At 43.5% G+C, this 12,414-nt stretch overlaps 1 protein-coding gene across 1 annotated transcript in view; it reads left to right on the top strand.

Moving 5' to 3' along the window:
• The window catches only part of stat4 (signal transducer and activator of transcription 4), a 98,934-nt gene that overhangs the window by 79,208 nt on the left and 7,312 nt on the right, over nt 1-12,414 (top strand). The window contains exons 18-19 of the mRNA XM_078404122.1: nt 6,423-6,475; nt 10,080-10,171. Coding sequence (XP_078260248.1) covers nt 6,423-6,475; nt 10,080-10,171 — 145 coding nt within the window. The remainder of the gene's footprint in view (nt 1-6,422; nt 6,476-10,079; nt 10,172-12,414) is intronic.

Below are 12,414 nucleotides of genomic sequence, written 5' to 3'. Positions count from 1 at the left end.
CACAACATGATAAGTTTTACTCTGCAAATGGAAAGGCAGAAGGGAAAATCGGAAGTGTCAGTATTACAGTATAGCAAAGGGGATTACAGAGGCATGAGGCAGGAGCTGGCCAAAATTGACTGGAAGGAGGCCCTAGCAGGGAAGACGGTAGAACAGCAATGGCAGGTATTCCTGGGAATAACGCAGAGGTTGCAGGATCAATTTATTCCAAAGAGGTGGAAAGACTCTAAGGGGAGTAAGAGACACCTGTGGCTGACAAGGGAAGTCAGGGACAGCATAAAAATTAAGGAGAGGAAGTATAACATAGCAAAGAAGAGTGGGAAGACAGAGGATTGGGACTCTTTTAAAGAGCAACAAAAGTTAACTAAAAAGGCAATACGGGGAGAAAAGATGAGGTACGAGGGTAAACTAGCCAATAATATAAAGGAGGATAGCAAAAGTTTTTTTAGGTACGTGAAGAGGAAAAAAATAGTCAAGGCAAATGTGGGTCCCTTGAAGACAGAAACAGGGGAAATTATTATGGGGAACAAAGAAATGGCAGATGAGTTAAACCGTTACTTTGGATCTGTCTTCACTGAGGAAGATACACACAATCTCCCAAATGTTCTAGGGGCCGGTGATGGAGGAACTGAAGGAAATCCACATTAGGCAGGAAATGGTTTTGGGTAGACTGATGGGACTGAAGGCTGATAAATCCCCAGGGCCTGATGGTCTGCATCCCAGGGTACTTAAGGAGGTGGCTCTAGAAATAGTGGAAGCATTGGAGATCATTTTTCAATGTTCTATAGATTCAGGATCAGTTCCTGTGGATTGGAGGATAGCAAATGTTATCCCACTTTTTAAGAAAGGAGGGAGAGAGAAAACGGGTAATTATAGACCAGTTAGTCTGACATCAGTGGTGGGGAAGATGCTGGAGTCAATTATAAAAGACGAAATTGCTGAGCATTTGGATAGCAGTAACGGGATCATTCCGAGTCAGCATGGATTTACGAAGGGGAAATCATGCTTGACAAATCTGCTGGAATTTTTTGAGGATGTAACTAGGAAAATTGACAGGGGAGAGTCAGTGGATGTGGTGTACCTCGACTTTCGGAAAGCCTTCGACAAGGTCCCACATAGGAGATTAGTGGGCAAAATTAGGGCACATGGTATTGGGGGTAGGGTACTGACATGGATAGAAAATTGGTTGACAGACAGAAAGCAAAGAGTGGGGATAAATGGGGCCCTTTCGGAATGGCAGGCAGTGACCAGTGGGGTACCGCAAGGTTCGGTGCTGGGACCCCAGCTATTTACAATATACATTAATGACTTAGACGAATGGATTAAAAGTACCATTAGCAAATTTGCAGATGATACTAAGCTGGGGGGTAGTGTGAATTGTGAGGAAGATGCAATAAGGCTGCAGGGTGACTTGGACAGGATGTGTGAGTGGGCGGATACATGGCAGATGCAGTTTAATGTAGATAAGTGTGAGGTTATTCACTTTGGAAGTAAGAATAGAAAGGCAGATTATTATCTGAATGGTGTCAAGTTAGGAGGAGGGGGAGTTGAACGAGATCTGGGTGTCCTAGTGCATCAGTCAATGAAAGGAAGCATGCAGGTACAGCAGGCAGTGAAGAAAGCCAATGGAATGTTGGCCTTCGTAACGAGAGGAGTTGAGTATAGGAGCAGGGAGGTCCTTCTACAGTTGTACCGGGCCCTGGTGAGACCGCACCTGGAGTACTGTGTGCAGTTTTGGTCTCCAAATTTGAGGAAGGATATTCTTGCTATGGAGGGCGTGCAGCGTAGGTTCAATAGGTTAATTCCCGGAATGGCGGGACTGTCGTATGTTGAAAGGCTGGAGCGATTGGGCTTGTATACACTGGAATTTAGAAGGATGAGGGGGGATCTTATTGAAACATATAAGATAATTAGGGGATTGGACACATTAGAGGCAGGAAACATGTTCCCAATGTTGGGGGAGTCCAGAACAAGGGGCCACAATTTAAGAATAAGGGGTAGGCCATTTAGAACGGAGATGAGGAAGAACTTTTTCAGTCAGAGAGTGGTGAAGGTGTGGAATTCTCTGCCTCAGAAGGCAGTGGAGGCCAATTCGTTGGATGCTTTCAAGAGAGAGCTGGATAGAGCTCTTAAGGATAGCGGAGTGAGGGGGTATGGGGAGAAGGCAGGAACAGGGTACTGATTGACAGTGATCAGCCATGATCGCATTGAATGGCGGTGCTGGCTCGAAGGGCTGAATGACCTACTCCTGCACCTATTGTCTATTGTCTATTGTCTATTGTCAGAGGTTATGGGAGAAGGTTAGAGAATGGGGTTAGGAAGGAGCGAGAGAGAGAGATCAGCCATGATTGAATGGCGTAGACTTGATGGGCCGAATGGCCTCTTTATCATATCATATCATATATATACAGCCGGAAACAGGCCTTTTCGGCCCTCCAAGTCCGTGCCGCCCAGTGATCCCCGTACATTAACACTATCCTACACCCACTAGGGACAATTTTTACATTTACCCAGCCAATTAACCTACATACCTGTACGTCTTTGGAGTGTGGGAGGAAACCGAAGATCTCGGAGTAAACCCACGCAGGTCACGGGGAGAACGTACAAACTCCTTACAGTGCAGCACCCGTAGTCAGGATCGAACCTGAGTCTCCGGCGCTGCATTCGCTGTAAAGCAGCAACTCTACCGCTGCGCTACCGTGCTCCCATCACTCATGATCTTATGACTAATGAACATAGGCAAAAGACTGCGTAGGTTGCAAAATGCGTGAGGACAAGCCCAACATGTCACGCTGAGCACATCCTCCACTGCCAGAGTGAAATAAAAGGAAGGAAAGAAAACAGATGAGGTAATACTACAGATAGATGACTGACTCAGACCGTGAAATCTAAAGTTGTCTGAAGTTGTAGAACTCAAAATTCACCAATGTCGAGAAACCAGAAGCAGATTCGGGGTGATCAGTTTGTGGAACACCTGCGTTCAGTCAGCAGGTGAACATGAGCCCCTTGTTGCCACCACATTAGTTCCTGGCCTATCAGCCTGTGGCCTCCTAGAGTCATGGAGTCATAGCGTGATACAGTGTGGAAACAGGCCCTTCAGCATAACTTGCCCATACTGGCCAACATGTCCCAGCTACACTAGTCCCACCTGCCTGCATTTGGTCCATATCCCTCTAACCTGTCATATCCATGTACCTGTCTGTCACTTAAACATTGGGATAGTCCCAGCCTCAACTACCTCATCTGGCAGCTCGTTCCATACACCCACCACCCTTTGTGTGAAAAAGTTACCCCTCAGATTCCTATCAAATCTGCTCACCTTCATCTTAAACCAATGGTCCTCGAAGGTACTTATTTCACAAAATGCTGGAGTAACTCAGCAGGTCAGCCAGCATCTCAGGAGAGAAGGAATGGGTGACGTTTCGGGTCGAGACCCTTCTTCAGACTGATCCTCTGGTCCTCGATTCACCTACTCTGGGCAAGAGACTGTCCATCTACCCGAACTATTCCTCTCATGATTTTATACACCTCCATTAGATCACCTCCTGCAGTATCATCGTGAGGCCCAATGCAAGCTTGGGGAACAGCACCTCGACTTCCACCTGGGCATCTAAACACTTCTGGACTCAATGTTGAATTTTATGACTTGCTTTCTGACCTGCTGGGGTTGTTCCATTATTCTGCATTTTCCAACTCCCACCTTTGTTTGGCTAGGTCCTTCTGTCTAGGGTCTCACACTCCAACTGCTCCCATTCATTCAATCGCAAGATAGTCGTGCTTATAGATTATCCTGGTGATCACTCTGGTTTCATCCCATCACTGGTATCCTTACCCCCTACGCTCCCTGCAGCTTGACATGATGCTGTTGTCTCTGTTATCAATTCTGACAAAGGGTATCCGACCTGAAACGTTGACACTATTTCTCGTCCCACAGATGCACCCTGACCTGCTGGATATTTCCAGCAGTCTCTGTTTTCCTTCAAGCTTCAACTTTGTTCTAAATCTCTACCTCGTGGGAGATTCATAGAGGCCTCAGAATTAAAGGCCGTTCCTTTAGGAAGGAGATGAGGAAGAATTTCTTTAGTCAGATGGTGGTGAATCTGTGGAATTCTTTGCCACAGAAGGCCGTGGAGGCCAAGTCAATGGATATTTTTAAGGCAGAGATAGATAGATTCTTGATTAGTACGGGTGTCAGAGGTTATGGGGAGGAGGCAGGAGAATGGGGTGAGGAAGAAGAGATAGATAGATAGGCCTCTGCCCATCAGACTAGTGCAGATTAAACTCACTCCTGGCATTGCCTTCTCATCATTTCATTTGCAACTGAGTAGGTTGCAAATGAGGTTTACAAGAATGATCTCAGGAGTCATATGATGAGAGTTTGACAGTACTGGGCCTGTACTCGCTGGAGTTTAGAAGGGCGAGGGGGACCTCATTGAAACTTACCGAATAGTGAAAGACTTGGATAGAGTGGATGTGGAGAGAATGTTTCCAAAGTGGGAGAGTCTAGGACTAGAAGTCATAGCCTCAGAATTAAAGGATGTTCCTTTAGAAAGGAGATGAGGAGGAATTTCTTAAGTCAGAGGGTGGTGAATCTGTAGAATTCTTTGCCACAGAAGTCTGTGGAGGCTAAGTCAATGGATGTTTTTAAGGCAGAGTTTGATGGATTTTTTATTAGTACGGATGTCAGGGGTTATGGGGAGAATGCAGGAGAATGGGGTTGGGAAGAAGCGATAGATCAGCCATGATTGAATGGGGGACAGACCTGATGGGCCGAATGGCCTAATTCTGCTCCTGTCACTTATGATCTTATGGCCTTTTCCTATTGAAAACTCTCAGCTAGCATTCAAATGCTATTCTTTCAAAAAATGATTATGGTGCCTGACCACCAAACTTTGCAGTTAAATCATGTTACAACCATTCATTTCGATTTTGTTCACATTTAGTTCATGCACTAATGCAGAAATGCAAGCGCCTCACACAAACTTAAAAATGTGACTTTTCTCTTGTAAATGCATAAGTAGTTTGCAATTTACTTTTCCATTCTTGCTCAATTTTACCAAAACTCCGTGTGATGGCATAGTTGGGTTACATTTATAGGAACAAAAACTGCAGATGCGGGTTTAATTCGAAGGTAGACACAAAATGCTGGAGTAACTCAGCGGGTTAGGTAGCACCTCAGGAGAGAAGGAATGGGTGACGTTTTGGGTCGAGACCCTTCTTCAGACTGATGTCAGGGACAAAGATGGGATGTAGTCAGAAGCAGTTTGGAGGGCAGGAGGAATCTAGAGGCAGGAGGAATGTAGTGTCCGACTACATCCTATATTTGTCCCGCCCCCTCCCCTGTAATCAGTCTGAAGAAGGATCTCGACCCGAAAAGTCACCCATTCCTTCTCTCCTGAGATGCTGCCTGAGGCGCTGAGTTACTCCAGCATTTTGTGTCTACCTTGGGTTACATTTACCTGGCCCTCTGAGCTCTCTGTTAAATAATAATGCTCATATCCCAAGCTACCCGAGTTTTTAACTCCACCAAAGGATTAATTGGAATGATCTATAAATTACTTCCTCCTGTCCTACTGAAAATTTCCCTATTTGTAAATAGCATCAGAGGTCATGAGAATTAATGCTCACGTTTTTACCAGTCCTCAGTGATTACTACCATATGCGTTACTGGCTTTTGGAAATGATTCAAAGACAACTTACTATTTGCATGGCGATAAAGCTCCAAAGATTTGAAGTATAATCTTTAAAAACATCATGACTTTTGTATATCTTTGGTATAAACCTGCGTCTGTAGTTCCTTTTCATTACATTATGATTGCTTTTGTATCAACCAACAATTATTTGTGATATAACATAAAGAGAACTTTCACAAAGATAGACATAAAATACTGGAATAATTCAGCGGGTCAGACAGCATCCCTAAAAAAAATGGATCGAGGAAGTTTCGGGTTGGGACCCTTCTTTAGACTGATTGTAGGTGGGGGTAGCGGGAACTGGAAGCAAGTTGTTGGATTTTCACACTTATTTTGTCTGCGTTACCTTTGGTTTCTTTGGAAAAGATTAGGTAAATTCTTGTAAGTGATTCTTGCAAGTGTAATGTAATAAAGTGATTCTTGCAAGTGTAATGAAATTCTTGCAAGTGTAATGAATTTAGCCGCAAAGTGTTACAGATTTGCAGCTCAGTCCAGTGGCACAGAGTGTAGACATTTTGCAGCGCTCGAATTACAAATTTTGGTGTCCATAAAAGGAAATTAATAAAAATGGCAAAGTGCCATGGTAAAATTTGTCCTTCTGGCAGTCGAGTGGAAACTTGTAAAAGTGGCAACAGGAATAACCAGTTCATGTAATTCTGCTGAATAATATATTTAGAAAAATGTATTATTTCTATTGTCTTACATTTGCATATCATTACTCATTTCTAGGACAGCAATTAAAATACAATGATTGCCACATTTCATGGAATAAATTCTGTAAGGCAAGTAGAGCTTTTAACTTTCTGCCGAATATTCAATACTGAGCTTACTCCATGGCCTTTACATTGATAGTTCTATCCAACAGAACCATTCTTCATCTTTGAAAAATGGGCTCTGGTTAAAACTGTGCACATTTCTTAAGCTCATTGTTCAACAACTAATGCATCAATAATTGGAATGCTCCATCTTCAGATAAAATGTTTCCCGGTCCAGCATCTGAGGCAGGGGTAATTGAGATCTAATTGTCCTAGACAAAAATGAAAAGTCCAATATTTTTCCCCAAGGCATAAACTCATAGCGCCATAACGTTATACAGCATGACATAATTACAAATTATGCCCAACTTGATGATTATATAATTCGACAGAACGATATAATTATATGTCATGCCCAACTCATCCATGTTGACCACGTTGCCCACACGAAAAGAAAAGATGCTGTCTGGGCTGCCACGTGACCATCTAGAGGCTAACCATAAGACACACACCCTGTGGTGGGCCTGCCTCGACTGAGGGTGTCTTGTGATAAAAGGCCGAAACACCCAGTGACGTTGAGGTACACAACTGAAGATGTGTCTGAATGGTAGCAACATCACCTAGTGGTCACCCCCAAGAACAACACCAGTCAATTGTAGTGCAAACCTTAGGGATTGTAACATCTAGTCCTACTAATCAATCCGACAGAACGATATAATTATATGTCATGCCCAACTCGTCCATGTTGACCACGTTGCCCACACGAGCTGGTCCTGTTTTCCTGCATTTGGCCCATATCGCTCTAAACCTTTCCAATTCAAAAAAAAAAAAGCCAAGAAATTGGTTGTGGAGCACCACATTTTTGTGCTCCAGGTTATTCAACTTGGACAAAAACCCACCGTAAAGGACAATCACGCCACACGAAGACTGTGATTTACCATCCAGATCCTCTGTGCACCAAAGTCGTAAATGTACAACAAAAAAAACGTTAACGCCCAATGTTAAAAGCCAATCTACCCCTGAAGGTTTGCAGCAGAGCCCACTTTGCCCTGGCCTTCTCCACACTACTTGTTCATAGTGCCCTTATAGGCACAGAGATCTATTTAACCACAATAATTTTGTCTCCCTCCCTCCCTCCCCAAGTTATAATCTCATAGAGTCATAACATTATATAGTACGGGAACAGGCCCTTCAGCCCAACTCATCCATGCTGACCAAGTTGCTTACACGAGCACGTCCCATTTGCTTACATTTGCCCCAATCTCTCTAAGCCTTTCCAATCCATGCACCTGTCTAAATGTCTTTTAAACCTGGCAACTGCATCCACCTCTACTACTTTCTCTGGAAGCTCGTTCCACATACCCTCTATCCTCTGTGGGAGAACTGTTCCTCCTCATATCCCCTTTAAAGTTTCCCCCTCTCCCCTTAAATCTATGCTCTCCAGTTTTAGACTACCCTGGAAGAAGAAAGTGAGCATTCACCTTATCTCTGGCCCTCATGATTTTATCTCTCGCCCTCGTGATGATAAGATCACCACTCAGCCTTAAGGCTCCAGCGTAAAAAGCCACAGCCGATCCAGTCTCTCCTTATAACTCAAGTTTTCCAGTTCTACTAACATCCTTGTAAATGTTTTCTGCACCCTTTCTGGCTTTATGATATCCTCGATGACCAGAACTGTAAACAATACTCTAAGTGTGGTCTCACCAACATCTTGTACAGTTGTAACATGAGTTTCCAACTACTGCACTCAGTGCCCTGATCGATGAACCCAAACACCTTCTTCACCACCTTTTCTCTGTACTCCAACACTTTCCAAGACCCTTTCATTTACTGTGCAAGTCCTGTCCTGGTTAAACTTCCGAAATACGATACTTAATACTTGTCAGAGTTCAATTCCATCTGCCATTTTCTGATCCCCTTTCCCAGTTGACCTAGATATTGTAATTTTAGATAATCCTCTTCACTGTCCCCTACACCACCAATTTTGTTGTCAGCCTCAAACTTACTAATCTTGCCACTTACAATCCCATCCTTATTGTTAATATAGATGTTGAACAGCAGTGGACTCAGCACTGATCCCCATAGCACACCAGTGGTCACGGGCTTTCAATCTGGAAAAATAGCCTTCCAATTTCCACGCTCTATCTCCTACCACCAGCCAATTTTATATCCAGTTAGTTAGCTCACCTTAGATCTCATGTGTTCTAACTTTCTGAAACAGCCTAGCATACGGAGCCTTGTCAAAGCCCTTGCTAAAGTCCATGTTTACAATGTCTACCGCCTTGGCCTCATCAATCCTCTTGGTTGCATCTTCAAAAAAAACTAAATCAAATTCGCGTAGCATGATTTTCTACACACAAACCCAAGCTAACTATATTTCCCCACATACAATAACATTTCTATGATTTGCTTTGCATGTTGACTATTATGATGGAGATTTGTGCAAACTATTGCAGGATGGGTGACATAGAGCCAGCTACTTCCACCTCCATCACCCATCTGCTCCTGAAATAATCTAGCACATTTGTCATCAAATAAACACAGCTGTCTTTCCACTCTCAACCTTCCATAAATTTTAGTTTATCTAAACCTTTCTATCTTAGATAGTGTTGCTAATTCATGAACCCTACCAACTGTGAGATTCATTTGACACTGTTACTTCAACTTGACAAATTTCAACATTTCAATACATGTGTTCGCCCTCCACTTCCTTTTAATTCTTTCATCTCCTCCATTGAAAATCCTGACCCCGCCACTAACCCCCACCCTCCCTCCCCACCCTCTCCCGACACAACAACCCCAGCTCTCAGCTTCTGAGTCTAACATTTTGTTTCATCCTTCTTTTTGCCCAATGGTGTTGCGCCCTTAGTTTCCGAAGCCCTGATCTTTGGAATTCCTAAACAATTCCACCATTCCGTCTCCTTTGAAACCTCCTCCATTGACCACACAATGGACAATACCTCCTGATTTCTGTTTCATTGACTTGGTTTCCATGTTTTGCTCAATATCATATCATATCATATATATACAGCCGGAAACAGGCCTTTTCGGCCCTCCAAGTCCGTGCCGCCCAGTGATCCCCGTACATTAGCACTATCCTACACCCACTAGGGACAATTTTTACATTTACCCAGCCAATTAACCTACATACCTGTACGTCTTTGGAGTGTGGGAGGAAACCGAAGATCTCGGAGAAAACCCACGCAGGTCACGGGGAGAACGTACAAACTCCTTACAGTGCAGCACCCGTAGTCAGGATCGAACCTGAGTCTCCGGCGCTGCATTCGCTGTAAAGCAGCAACTCTACCGCTGCGCTACCGTGCCGCCCCAATGTCTGTGAAGCAAATGGAAATATTTTTTCTTTGTTAATGGGCCTCCAAAAATGCAGGACTTTTTTTAACGGTAGAATTGTTGTTAGGAAAACACATTATCCATTGGAAAGGAATGTATCTTTTTTGTATGTGTTCTTGAGTCGCTTTTCCAGTGCCAGGCACCGAGACCACACACATGCGCACATCTGCACCTCTTGTTCCATAGACAACTTTTGGACCTTAATCTCAAACAGCTCCAGACTTCTGAAACAAATTGCTACTTCTAATGTCATGGTAATCTTCTGTGGTTTAATTTGCAGGAGAACCTGCCAAACAGATTCAGTTTCTGGTTGTGGTTGGACGGCATCCTGGAGCTCATCAAGAAGCACCTTTTGACTTTGTGGATTGACGGGTAACCAAAAGTCCCAAATAATAACTTTTAGACTTTGGTCTTTACTGTAGACTTCTGAGATACGGCATTCAGCCATGATCATATTGAATGGCGGTGCAGGCTCGAAGGGCTACTCCTGCACCTATTTTCTATGTTTTCTGTTTCTATGAAACAAGTCCTGTGGCCCACAAGCCCGTGCCAACTAGCAATCACCCCTTATATACTAGTACTATCCCACATACTAGGGACAGAGATGTGTGGGTTTGTAGGCTAATTGGTTTCTGTAAATTGTCCCTAGTGTGTAGGATAGAACTAGTGATTGTTGGTCAGCATGGAATCAGTAGGCCAAAGGGCCTGTTTCCACGCTGTATCTCTAAAACTGAAAAACACTCATTTGACACTGCTAGTCAAGACCAGTATCATCATAATTAATTCACCCTTGAACATGGAGTGAGGGGGTATGGGGAGAAGGCAGGAACGGGGTACTGATTGAGAATGATCAGCCATGATCGCATTGAATGGCGGTGCTGGCTCGAAGGGCTGAATGGCCTACTCCTGCACCTATTGTCTATTGTCTATTGTCTATTGACAATTTACAATTTCCAGAAGTTAATTAACTTACAAATTTGGACATCCCTGGAGTGTGGGCGGAAACCGGAGTACCCGGAGAAAACCCATGAGGTCACGGGGAGAACGTACAAACTCCGTACAGACACCACCAGTAGTCAGGATTGAACCTCTGGCGCTGTAAGGCAGCAACTCTACTGCTGCACCACTGTGCTGCCCGTAATTAAAAGTTATAAAACACACATCCACCATACATTGGTGCATTGGAAGTAATATTGAAATATGAAGTTTTGTGATTTAACAGAGGGTCATTTGTTTAAATTTGAATATGAATGCAACCTTTTTAATGAGGATGTTTCCAGGACTAGGGCCCCTGGGCTAGAGGGGAAAATTGGACAGGCCAGGCTTGGAGCACAGCGGACTGAGTGATGATTGTATAATACATCTCTATACGATCATCGCTCAGTCTGCTGTGCTCCAAGGAATAGAAGCCTGTCCTGTCCAACCTTTCTCTCTAACCCAGGGGCCCTAGTCCTGGAAACATCCTCATTAAAAAGATTGCATTCATAATCAAATTAAAATTATACATAAAATCATGAGGGGAACAGACAAGGTGAATGCAATGTGTTTTTAACCCAGAATAGGGAAATAAAAAAAACACAGGTTTTAGATTTGATTTGAGGTGACCATTGCAAGATGTATTAGAAACCTTTAATAGGAACCCTTTAATATATCTTCCAGAGATGTGTGGGTTTGTAGGCTAATTGGTTTCTGTAAATTGTCCCTAGTGTGTAGGATAGAACTAGTGATTGTTGGTCAGCATGGAATCAGTAGGCCAAAGGGCCTGTTTCCACGCTGTATCTCTAAAACTGAAAAACACTCATTTGACACTGCTAGTCAAGACCAGTATCATCATAATTAATTCACCCTTGAACATTCCTGCTCTAACTTTCTTTACAGGCTGAGTAAGTCTGAAAATTCAGTGGCAAAGTGTCCAAAGTATGGGTGGTATTATACTGTAAACCCTGTGTTATTTGAGGAAGTTTACCCAGCCATTTTGGGCCGAGAATTAGATCTACCGAAAACGAGTCAAGTCACTTGAAAAATGCAATCTCCTTTCAGGTCACCAATATTTTGCACTATGCAAATAGGAACATTTGTACTATGTTTCTCTCACTTGATAAATAGAGGACTTGAAAATATATTATGTTGTGCTCATTTACTATCTCATAAGACTCTAATGTGGTTAGGAATTAGAAGGGATGTTTTGAAACTCAAAGTTTGCCTTATTGGTAGAGACTACTCTGCATATGTCCTGATGATGTGCCTGAAACTGGCACTGGGCAGTTTTCATTTGCAAAATGGCAATATAGTGCATGTTGCAAGAGTTTTTCACTGAATAGTATGGCACATGACTGCACCCTGATATATCACCAATTGCTTAGCAACTAAACCAATCATGTTCAAAGGATAGCAACACAGCCTAATGCCAGTGAGGGTTTAAAGTAGGAATGATCCACCTGACTCCATGTTCAATTCCCACACTGCTGCTTGCCTCCTGCACTTGTCCAGAAGCACTTGCTGGAAAGTGTGAGTGACTCAGCTGGAATCAGTGGCTTACATTGCTTGGAAAGGATGGAGAAGCTGAGACTGTTCCCAGAGCAGAGAAGGCTGTGGGAGATGAGCTAGAGTGTTCT

The sequence above is a fragment of the Rhinoraja longicauda genome, chromosome 8, assembly GCF_053455715.1.
Source record: "Rhinoraja longicauda isolate Sanriku21f chromosome 8, sRhiLon1.1, whole genome shotgun sequence".
Classification (NCBI taxonomy): Eukaryota; Metazoa; Chordata; class Chondrichthyes; order Rajiformes; family Arhynchobatidae; genus Rhinoraja; species Rhinoraja longicauda.
The sequence above is the reverse complement of the archived record's forward strand: the minus strand, read 5'-3'. Positions and strand labels throughout refer to the sequence as shown.